The following is an 11,883-nucleotide window of genomic DNA, read 5'->3' on the forward strand; positions in this document are numbered from 1 at the left end:
TGTTACCACTGTCAACTGTGCACACATCTTCCTGGGGACAGTGTGGGGAGGCAGGGGCAAAGGCCAGAGAAGTGGTTCTGAGTCCTGTGTGTCAAAGGACTCATTTTACCACAAACCACATGTTCTCACTTAACAAGGTGAATCAGGGCAACACTGCACAACGGTCCCTTCATGGGGTTTCACCCAATAATGTTCCTCGTGCTTTTCCCACCCACCCCCAAGCATTTATGGAGAGATCTATGCTTAGAATAGAAACCAGTAAAATCCTATTAATAACTCACAGGCTATAAATACATGTCTGTTAGCTTCACAGACCATGAGAACAGCTTCATGGACTTCCACCAAGTTTTCTGGGCAAGTTTGCAATGGCTTAAGCTGCTGTGGGGAAGGAGCCTAGGGCAAGGCCAGACATGCGCAGGTTATCCCAGAGATAGGACCAAGCCTCAACAGTACACGGTGAGCGCACAGGGGTGGGGTGAGGCAGGGCTATAAAACAGTATGAGCACATGGAAGACCCAGCAGGCTGGCACAGCCCCAAGCTTGCTCTACCTCTGTTGGACAATAGTCCAGGTGACTACCTGTGCTAACTCTTGGCTTTAGCTGTTTTCCCCATTGTTAACACTTGTGGGCCAGCACCTGCTTTGCTCATACCACATGACCTTAGAGAGCAGATCAAAGGCTTCCAGCAGATGTTTTATGATGCATGTTCTGAGATGTGTCTTAGGTGATTTTATTTTTGGCTAAAAAATTTATTTTAGCTAAAAATTAGCCAGGCTTTTCAGAATGTAATATACACACAAAATGGAATACTACTCAGCCTTCAAAACAAAGAAAATTCTGACAGGAGGTAAAGACAAGCTTCTAGTTTTCACCCATGCCCTGGTCACCTTTTAAGGCAAGCATGTGGCTAGTTTACACTTTTCTGTTCCTTTTCAGGCTTCAGAATTCAGATCAATGTGATGGGGCCCAGGTTTGGGATAGCAGTTAACTCCAGAGGACTGACATGGTACTGCACCCTGGAGGGGAAAAACAGACCACGTCTCTGAGGTCACTTCCATCTCTGCTGAAGGCGGAGCCAGCTTGCTTTCAATGTTGGCAGGAGCTGCAAACATCTTGCCAAGTTCTTGGCAGGCAGCAAAGTCCTCACTGAGTGCATTTGTGGTAAAGGTGGGAGGCAAACAGTCCTTCAGTGCAGAAACAATCAACTGGGTTAAACCTCCTTAGATCTGGTCTGGGCAGGCTCAGCTGTAGAGTGCATGCTTAGTACATGTGAGACACTGGGTTCTCCCCCAGAGCCACAGAACCTTCAAACCCCATATCCAGCAAGCCAGACAAGCTGTCAGCAATGTACTCCACTATGAATAGGGCTCTCAGGTTTGAGCAATCTTTCCCACATGCAAGGCCAGCATCACCTGGGAGGCAAAACCTTTTGGGTCAGTGAGTGATGGTGTTTGCCAACAGGTTTGACGACCTAAGTTCAATCACTGGGACCCACATAGTAGGAGAGAACCAGTATCTCCAAGCTGTCTTCTGACTGCCCCATCCCACACTACCCTAGGTCAATAACTAACGTATGAGAAAGAGAAAAGGAAAAGAAATACAAGCCTTGGGCTCCTCGGGCCTTGTCCTTAGCTATGCAGGGACAATAGTTCTCATCCAAGCTTGAGCTGCATCATAACAGGCAAACCACTGCCTGCCCCACCAGCCGCCCCGCCCAGCCTGAATCAGGTGCTTCTAAGTTGCAGACACCAGTATTTCCTTCTTATCAAGTCCTGTGTGGTATACAGAGACGGGGCAGGTAGAGGAAAGGGGGTCCCCTCCACAAACAAGGCTCTAAGGTTCTGTTGAGGTTTTAGGGAAAGATCGTCAAACAACTTTATTGTAAAACATCCACTATTTATTAGCAGTTTTTTTTCTAAAAACACAAACATGAGAACTGAGCACGGCACCCAGAGTGACTCATCCCTGCGGATGGGGAGGTGCCAGGACAGAAGCTGTGCAGCTTTCCATGCACCCCAAGTCTCAGCTTCCTCACTCACTCCAGGGCTCCAACAAGGAAAGGAAACCATTAAGATTCCCAAGCACAGGAAGGTCACAACAACCTTAAGGCTACTGATGCTAACTGCCACACGCTGCAGTCTGTAACTCTAGCATATCAAAACCCACCATCAAACAGCTGCTCCCACTGACCCTCGCTGTCCTGACCAGCTAGCCTCCAGCCTGGCTTCTGTATACCACAAAATGCCAGCACTGATATCCACATGCAGTGTCTGAGTTCAAGTATAAAAGTTCGTTCAGGACAGCCCATGTCACTGTAGTGCTTAAACCTCTGTAGTGTCTACTAGGGTCACACCCTTCAACAGGCCGGTCAAAGGTAACACAATCCATGAGCAAGTACGGGTAACTGTCCCACCACCAAACTTGCTCTCCATCTGATGTGGACACCACCGCAGTCAAGGCCAAAATCTTGACATCAGTAATGACATGGCCGACTAAAGTTGTATTCGTATGAAGCAGGAGTCCATTGCTTAAGTAAAGCTTTCCAAAGGTACCAGGCAAATTCTAAAAAAAAAAAAAAAAAAAAAAGACAATCATGTCAAAATGCTTTTGACAAAGGCCTATGTTCAATAACTGTATGTTCCTTAAAAATGTATTAATGAAATGAGAAAGATTTAAAATGAATACTCTATACTCCATGATGGATCAAGGACCTCTCCAAGAGGCACAAGAAGACAGCCCCACTGGTACTGCCCTACGACAGCAGTGCTCTTGCAACCTCTAATCAGCCATGCTCAAAGGCCTTGCTCAACTGCCTGCCTCCCTCCCTACCTTATTACTAACAGTGGCTTGGAGACTCACAGGAGAGCACTAGCAGCAGAACAAGGGGCCAGAACACTCCCTGGGGGTGGGGTGACAACAGGTAAGGGAGGGGTCTGTTCCTACAGTGGCTTTCCTCTACCTGCCGCCATCTCCTCATACAACACATGACTTGTCAGGGACGAGGACCACATTCATCTCTATCTCCAGCTAATCTTAAAGTTAGATTAAATCCTAAACCTGAGACAAAGGGAACAGAGCTGCATGGTAACTGAGAAACCACCCTTGGAAATGATGCTTGACTTCATGTGAAAACTGCAAATGTCAACCATTATCAGAGCTCCGTGTAAGCAATTTCAGAGAGGATGACCTCCACATGAGTCCCCTGTGTAAACCCGCCACAGTGGTTTCTGATGAGGAACCGTGAGGTTCTCTGTTGACTTGGATGCTTGGCTCTGCTGGTACAGAGGACACTTGGGAGCGTGTGAGTGCTGAGTTCCGTGGGACAGCCACTCTTCTGAATAGGTGTGATGCATGACTTCTAATCACAGCTTAGCCCTTTTCTAACCATTTCACACATCAACCAGGCAGGGAGGACAGAGGGTGTAGCAGACCTTAGGAAGCATCCTGGGATGGTGCTGGAGGGTCCTGGCTTTCAGGTTCTGGAGGCGGGGCCGGCACAGCTTCTTTTTTCTGGGCAGCCAGGAACTCATGGATTGCTCTCTCTATCTGTGGCCTGAAGATGTGGTTTAGTTTGGGGTCTACCACTTGGGAAATGATCCTGTCCACTCCTGCTTCCAACATACCTGACCTGTGGAGATAAAACAAACCACTGTTATTTAGTTCTCGAGAGTTCTCCTTTGGACCAATATGTCCCAAGTGTCATTCGAGAGCCCAGTAAACATCCATTTTCCCCAGAGTTTAAGCTACTGGCTTTTCATCTGAAGGGATTCAGAGCCGACTGCTACCTACCATCCCTAATGCAGCCCCAACTTTGTACAAAGGAATGAGACAAATCAGAGCAGGCTGCCTCAAAGGCCAATACATGTGACACACGGCAAAAGCGAGCCTGGCCTCAGGTATGGAGTGAAAACTGCAGTCATAATGTTAAAGGCAGCAAAGCCTTGTTTTGTCGTCATTTTCTTCAGCATTTATACTTAGCAGCAAGAACAGAAATGGTTTCCTGCAGCAATGCAAACATCCAACACAGCCCAGACAACAGAGATTTGTGACAACTGGTAAGAAGCATAAAGATTAGACACACAGTGTGTAGCTACTCAGTAAAGGATGGCTTCTGAGCCACCAGAGCTCAGCCCGAGAAAGGGAGCAATACCACACAGACCAAAAGACAGCATGGGAACCTTTAGATGCCATCCTCTCCTGACACACAGGACTTTATATGGGTGTAATCATCTTTATTTACAACACTCCAATTTCAGTGGCCATGAGCCACACAAGTACTAGATTGTCAACAAAAATCCTTTTCTATTTTTAAAGTCTTTTAAGTTTCAAAAATCACTGCATAGTCAAAAGTTTCAAGGAAATATATAAAGAGGCTCATACATTCTATTCTTACACCTCTGGTGTTAGCACCTTGCATGACACACTACAGTATCAAAGCTAGGAAGATGGTACCAGTATCCAGACTGCAGTACATTACCTGCATTAACCCAGCCTTTCTTTGTGTTGCTGTAACAAAGTAGCCGAGGCTGGGAAATGTAAAGAGGTGTACCTGGCTCATGATGCCAGTGGCTAGAAAGTGTTAGCAGCACAGCACAGCACAGTCTGCTCAAGTCCCTATCTGTGTTACAGCATGATGGTGATCACATGCATGCCAAGTCGCACTGCCTAGTGAGAAAATCAGCTGAATTCACCCATTTTTTATTTTCTTTCCTTCTCTAGGAAGGTCCCACTGTATAGCTGAGGCTGGTCTGGAACTCACTACATAACCAAACCTGCCTGGTTCTCCTAACATTCTTCCTGCCTCAACCTCTGAGTGCTGGGATGACAGGAGCATGGCATCACACTTGGCTAAACTCAACAACTGATTCTCAAAGAACTAATTCAGTGCCACAGGGGAGAAGGCCCCATGAGCTGAACCTCTTCTGCCAGCTCCCACCTTAACAACACTGGGGACCAACCTCTAACATAAAGGCCTCTGGGGGATACAGCACAGCATTACTGCATGCGTTTCTTAGATCTGCACCAGCATAACTAAGAGCCTGTGCTTTGGCTCTCCCAGTCCAACTGCCTACACGTCTTTGGCAGCCACGCCTTCACGAATCTCTGCACTATCAGCAAATGCAGTCATATCAGTCTTCTAAGATTTGCTTTTCTCACAATTCCCCGATGTTTCTATTTTCAGAGTCCTGCTTCATAAGCTTTTATTCAACAATTTAGTGGATTAAGAAGTGCCAAACAAGCCAGGCGTGGTGGCACACAGCTTTAATCCCAGCACTCAGGAGGCAGAGGCAGGCAGATTTCTGAGTTCAAGGCCAGCCTGGTCTACAAAGTGAGTTCCAGGATAGCCAGGACTATACAGAGAAACCCTGTCTCGAAAAAAAAAAAAAAAAAAAAAAAAAGTGCCAAACAAAAGCCCTAAGCCAAAATGGATCCTGAAAGAGCAGAAAGAAATTTACCTTGAAACCCATGACCCACTCCACTGTACCAGTAACAATGAGGTCACTCATGTGAGTGCTCTACAGGACCTTCTAACAAAAGTTCAGTTTGTTTCTATAAAGGACAACATTTTACAGGACATCTTCCTGTGAACTGTCACCACACTTTAGCAGCCATGGTCACAGAACATACAGAACTTACTTTCCACACCCTAACACTGCTATCTTGGTATAAAACTCACACTTGTATTCAGATTACACTGAAAGCTTCAAAGAATGAAGAGCAAGCCTGGCAATCTGGAAGGCCTTCCAGAGCCACCACCAAATGCACACAGCTAGGAATGACCCAGAGTGAGCAGCCAGCACTCCAGGGCTCTGTTCACCATCTCCGTGATGCACAAGACAGCAAGATGGCTACAAAGTACCACAGACCAAGACCCCCATGAACTTGTGGTCAGCCTGTGTAGCATTCACGCTGGGGCCTCCACCTTTTCTCTACTTACTGAACCACGCTCTGCCTCAGCCCATTTCGCAACTGGTTCTTGTTCATTGCAGGATTCCATTCCTGTTTGTCCAGATGTGTTGACACGAAATTATCCACCTTCTGCCTTAGGTTCTGGTAAGCTGGCTAAGACATTCATTCAGAAGAGACCGTGTTAGTGTGTGTGCCAATGTCCTGGCACTGAGCCATTCAGGAAACTGCTTTTCAGAGAAACACATCTTCTCCTTTAAACACACTCCCACCCAACCTCAGCGTTCACCTGCAGTACAGCGGCCATGAGGCAACAGCCAGCAGGGTGCCTGTCTTGTAGTGGCTGGGCACAGTGCAGGGCACTGCCTATATATGTCAATCTACTTAAAAAAAATTATTTATTATGTGTATTAAGTATAGAGTGTGTGTATGCCTGCAGGCCAGAAGAGGGCACCAGATCTCATTATGAGCTACCATGTGGTTGCTGGAAATTGAACTCAGGACCTCTGGAAGAACAGTCCTAACCTCTGAGCTCTTGCTCCAGCCCTTAAGCCAATCTACTTCTAAAGAAACTCCACGAGCGGAAACCCTATTAGTACTATGCTGCCCTCATTTTTTTACATTAGACTTTCAGGCTTAAAAGAGGAAACAAAGGTGCCCTCTATCTCCATGTGGCCAAGGACAGATGCAAGCTGCTTCTGGAAGGAACAGGGTTTGAGGCCGAGCACTGACTTCTTACAAGTCACCTGATTTCTGAGTGTCAGTAATTTCCATCCCTAAAATGCAAACACTCCTGTCTGCTTGACTCACAGTGACTGTTCATGGCAGTATACCAAGGAAAGGCCCCTCCAAATGAAACAGCCACCCAAGCCTCAGCAAGAGTCCCTACAGCTACAACCAAGGGAGTTCTGTGAAGCGTTTCCAGGAAAGCTGTGACCCTCAAAGGAGCCTGAGGCACTTAGTCTAAATCCTCTTCCTCAGAGCTTAAGAACAAGACTAGGAAACTACCTCGTGAGTACAAGGAATGTTCTGAGCCCCTGACCTTCTCTCCAACTGGAGGCAGATAGTACCTCTTCACCCGATCCTTGGTGAATGGCATGTCAGTGTCTGCATGGCTCTGGTCGCTCTACGAGAACATGGAAGCAGGAAGGATGGCCTACCTGTGCAGATTGTGGCCTAAGACATGTCTATGTAGGGAAGACCTTACCGCACATCAAAGCCGTAGGACAGGCCCCAGCAGCCTGTAGCTGACAGCTGAGCCCCAGCTAAGGCCTACTAGACCAGCTTGCTTGGTGACTCACAGCCCTGACAGCATGAGGAGCAACCACTACCCTGGGGAGCCCTCTCAGTCAGCAAAGAGGCTCCTAGCTCCACACCTTAATCTTGGCAAGCAAGTTTTGTAATGGGAAAGGAAATGTTCTGGCTACTATATACCTGCCCCGTGACACACATTCCAAAGTTTCCAAATGAGGTGAATTAGCATTTTGTTTAACGGTAGACTGGCCTTTGGCACTGGATCTAACATAGCCATTAACTCCATTTCAATTAGTTAAATGGAAAAAAAGAAGGTGCTGATTCGACAGCTTATCCCAATTTGACCTCAAACAAGTCTGCAAATGATTCAGCTGGGGAAAGGGACTATTAACGTGCAGTCCCATCCAGCCAGTGCTAAAAATCACCTCCCAGGTGAACAAGGGAACGGGTGGAGCTTCTAAAGTACTCTACCTTTCCCATGGGTTGTAAAACACAAGTTTCTTGGGTATGGAGTGGGTATACGTGTGCAGCCATTAAAGAATCCTCAAGTTCAGAAAAGCGAAAGAACTATAAATAAATAAATAAATGAATAGATAGATAGATAGATAGATAGATAGATAGATAGATAGATAGATTGATTGATTGATTGATTTAAAAATCACAGCTGGTAAGGGCTCCAGTGTCGGGTGTGCACCACTCAGAAGATAGATAGATAGATAGATAGATAGATAGATAGATAGATAGATAGATAGATAGATAGATAGATAGATAGATAGATAGATAGATAGATAGATAGATAGATAGATAGATAGATAGATAGATAGATAGATAGATAGATTGATTGATTGATTGATTTAAAAATCACAGCTGGTAAGGGCTCCGGTGTCGGGTGTGCACCACTCAGAAGATACCGGTAGTGCCCCGAGCAGCGCGTCCCTGCCAGGCTCTCGAGGTGCCTTTTGTTTTACTCCGGGCTCTGGCACGTCAAAGCAACTGGATGGTCCGCCCCCCTTGGTCCCCCGAGGCTCAGGTACCTTAGTGTCCACGTCGGCCAGGCAGTCCCGGCGGAAGCTGTCAAACAGCCCACGGCTCTTGAGCTGCTCCACTATGAGAGCGATGAGCTGCGGGTCTCCCGGAGGCAGCGAAGCGGGATTGACAGGGCCGCCGGCCCCACTCGAGCCCCCGGACGGTCCCGAAGCCTGGCCCGCCGCGCCTGCTCCCGCACCGTCCGCCATGGCCGCACCCCGCGCCCGCGCCGGGCCCCGCGCTCCGCTGCTCCTCCGGGAGCCGCGGGCAGAGCTGCGCAGACACGGAGGGGCCCACGGAGGCGGCGGCGACGGAGGCGGCAGGGTGGGAGGCGGCGGGGACCAAGGCGCTCCCCGCTCGCCGCGCTGCCGGCGCTCGTCTAATGGCGTCACCGACGGCCTTTGCATTGTGGGACGGTTGGTTTCCTGGAGCCATCACCTATGTTCTTATAGCCCGTGTCTGGCCGTTAGAAACTACAACTCCCGGCAGGCTGTTGGCTCGCTCGCGCTAGTTTGCGGGACAGCTTGGGCATTGTAGGCTCAGAACCTACCCAGTCACGGCAGCCCTCCCAAATCAGACCTCCGGGTCACCTGCAGAACTGATTAAAAGATTACGAGTGTATCCTTTAACGACTGTGATTCAGCAGCTCTGTATTTATGCCTGGCAGCCTGTGCTTTTGACAGTCGCTCCATTCCCACGATCCCCTTAAATAATGTGATCTGGGAGATTTGGTTAACAATGGGTTAATCTTATTGTTTTGACAAAATTAATTTTTACTTTTTGTGTGGCAGGGAGGGGCGGTGGAGCGTGCGACAGCACATATGTGGAGGTCAGAGGACTACTTGGGACACACTGGTCTCTCCTGTGATGTAAGTGGTGGGATCGAACACGTATCCTCCAGCTCAGTGGCAAGTGCCTATACCCTCTCAAGCTCTCTAACCTGCCTACTAATCAAACTTCTGTTCAAAAGTTTGTACCCTTCTGCCTGATTAATAGCAATGCAGATTCATTTTACGAACTCGTAAAATAACAAGAAGAAAATAAAAACTGCTGTTAAGTCTTTTTTGCATGTGTGGATTTTCGCCTTAGCATTAAATATTGTCAGCATTACTAATAGTAGATCCAGTAAGTAGAATGAATTAGATGTAATAGTGCTGCACTCTTTAAATACGTTCACAACTACCTGAAAGCTGGCACTACTATTTCTTTGTGCAGATGCAGAAATAGAAGAACAGAAATAATTACCGTGGTCATATATATACCTAGATGAAGTATAGTAGGTGCTGTGGTCCAGTGTTTAACCTAACATATCCACGGTCCTGATAGCTAGCTGTCATTTTACAACAAGTAAAATACCCTAGCTTTTACACCCACAAGTCTGCACTGAATTCCCCACTGTTGCCCCTATTAGAAAAAAAAGTTTGGATTGCTAAGAGAGACCATCATTTCAGCTAAGTGTCTGGATGAGGCAAACTTTACTTGATCAAGAGGCTTGCTGGGGCAGGAAAGGGCAGGGGAGGGAACACACCTAGACAGGAAGTGCATTTGGTTTTTATTCTGAGGAAGGTGAATCCTGTCTTTTCTCAGTTGGCTAGGGTCCAACATAACAATCTTACTCAGTTATCTGAAAAGAATTTGTGCATAAGAAGTAGAGGAGGAAGGGGAAAGAGGTCACTGCACCAAGGAGAAAAGGCCATCAAATTCCTTTGTGTAAATAAAAAATGTCCACGGGATTCTAACATTTGCAGGTCTTACAAAGTGAGGGAGGAAAAAAAAACTTAATTTCTTCTTCTAAACACAAATTTTATATATTTTATAGGAGAGATCATATTTGATTTTTTTTTTCAAGACAGGGTTTCTCTGTTTAACTACCCTGGCAGTCTTAGAACTCGCTTTGTAGACTAGGCTGGTCTTGAACTCACAGAGATCCGCCTGCTTCTGCCTCCCAAGTGCTGGGCTAAAAGGTGTGTGCCACCATGCCTGGACAGTTTTGATTTCTTAGGTGCTTCTGTCCTCTTTGTTTCTTGGCTGATCATCAACTCATCAACTTCCCCAGCTCTCAGAACTACATCTGCTGTGGTTCCTCCTCGTCACCCATGACAACTGAAAAAGATGTGGATAACATTTACAGTGCCCTTGGCTCCGGGGAAGATGCACAGTAGGCAGTGATCCAAGATGCTCTCACCCAACATTTGCTACCCAAGAGAACTGAAATTAGAGCACAAAACAAGTAGCCACTCTCAGTTCATACTTCTTAGCAACAGCTCAGCCAGTCGCAAGGTTAAGCTGATCACAATGTGTCATGACAGCTTGCAACCCTTTGGGACATCTCAAGTCTGTTTCTACTACTGACCCATGCTGACCTCTCATGTCTGGCTCTGAGGGAGTCCTATTAGAGAGTTCAACCCTGGCCCCTCCTGGAGGGAGGGCTGGAGGCAGGGTGCCCTTCTTATAGGTTGCATTTTAGGCACACCATATCTTATTCTTTCCTCACAAAATCTTTTTTTGGTCCCCGGTCTAATTTTGTCTATTGTTGAGCTAAGTTCTTAAAGCAATTGTTGTAACTGGAAGTGAATAATTTATAGGCTGATTGGCCATCTGCACCCCGATGCCCCCAACCACACCCAGAGTATAATCTTCAAAGTAGAAACCACAACTGTTTGTTTTGACTTTGGTGCTTAGCACAATACTTGGCTAAAAGTCCCTGTCCCTTTCCTACTTGTAGAATAGCGCAACCATCCTGACAGGAATGAAGCTATGCTAAAGAGCCTTGAGCTGTGCCCTTTTGACTATCAGAATATTGAGCCAGTAGTCCCTAGTAAATCTAATGGGCTCTCTCTGAAGAAGCTCATGCTAGTAGAGGGAGTATTTAAAGTCTGGTACCAGCCAGCTGGAAAGCTTGTCGCTTGGAACAAGATTCCACACCATTCCGACAACTTTGATGGCCACTTTGCAGGAGACCATATGAACAACTTGACCAGCTTAGTAATTATGCATACCTCTCTTTTTTTTTTTTTTTCCTTTTTGGTTTTTCGAGACGGGTTCTCTGTGTAGCCCTGGCTGTCCTGGAACTCACTTTGTAGACCAGGCTGGCCTCAAACTCAGAAATCCACCTGCCTCGGCCTCCTGAGTGCTGGGATTAAAGGTGTGCACCACCACACCCGGCCATACCTCTTAATCTCAACCTCATGTTAGGTCTCTGGAAGGCAGACTTGGTGCCGTCATTAGGCCTCTCTCCACATGACCACATTGACTAGATCTCTTTCTCTGCTTTTCCAACATGTCTCATTGGTTGGCTGTTTAGAGGTCAGTGAGTGGATGAACCTGGCTTGTTAGGATTGTCATGGCCCAGGCTCTGACTTTAGCAACTCCATTAACTGTCTGATCAGAGTATACGTAGATAAGAATATATTTTAGTCCCTTTCTTAGTTGGGCTTTTATTGTTGTGAAGAGACACCATGACCAGAGCATGTCTTCTAAAGGAAAATATTTCACTGGGGCTGGCTTAGAGTTCAGAGGCTTAATCCATTATCATCATGGCAGGAAGCATGGAGGCATGCAGGCAGACATGGTGCTGGAGAAGGAACTGAGAGTTCTAAATCGAATCAGCAGCCAACAAGAAGAAACATTGAGAGAATAGGTCAGGCTTGAGCATCTGAGACCTCAAAACCCACCCCCAGTGACGCACTTCCTCCA

The 11,883-nt window shown here is 46.9% G+C and overlaps 1 protein-coding gene across 1 annotated transcript; it reads right to left on the reverse strand.

Moving 5' to 3' along the window:
• Positions 1-1,844: 1,844 nt before the first annotated feature.
• Bod1 (biorientation of chromosomes in cell division 1) lies at positions 1,845-8,557 on the reverse strand. The gene is made up of 4 exons (NM_001024919.1): positions 8,196-8,557; positions 5,939-6,063; positions 3,432-3,628; positions 1,845-2,562 (listed from the first exon to the last, which is right to left on the reverse strand). Exons 1-3 carry the CDS (start codon positions 8,394-8,396, stop codon positions 3,433-3,435), a joined length of 522 nt encoding a protein of 173 aa, NP_001020090.1. The 5' UTR covers positions 8,397-8,557; the 3' UTR covers positions 1,845-2,562; position 3,432.
• Positions 8,558-11,883: the final 3,326 nt, after the last annotated feature.

The sequence above is a fragment of the Mus musculus genome, chromosome 11 (assembly GCF_000001635.26).
Source record: "Mus musculus strain C57BL/6J chromosome 11, GRCm38.p6 C57BL/6J".
Lineage (NCBI taxonomy): Eukaryota > Metazoa > Chordata > Mammalia > Rodentia > Muridae > Mus > Mus musculus.

Excerpts from the sequence above, each read along its gene's own strand:
- Bod1 (NM_001024919.1), bottom strand. The coding sequence starts at position 8,396 with ATGGCGGACGGTGCGGGAGCAGGCGCGGCGGGCCAGGCTTCGGGACCG. Across the intron at positions 6,064-8,195 it reads TGGCCGACGTGGACACTAAG|CCAGCTTACCAGAACCTAAG; the intron begins GTACCTGAGCCT and ends TGAATGTCTTAG. Across the intron at positions 3,629-5,938 it reads CTGAGGCAGAGCGTGGTTCA|GTCAGGTATGTTGGAAGCAG; the intron begins GTAAGTAGAGAA and ends TTATCTCCACAG.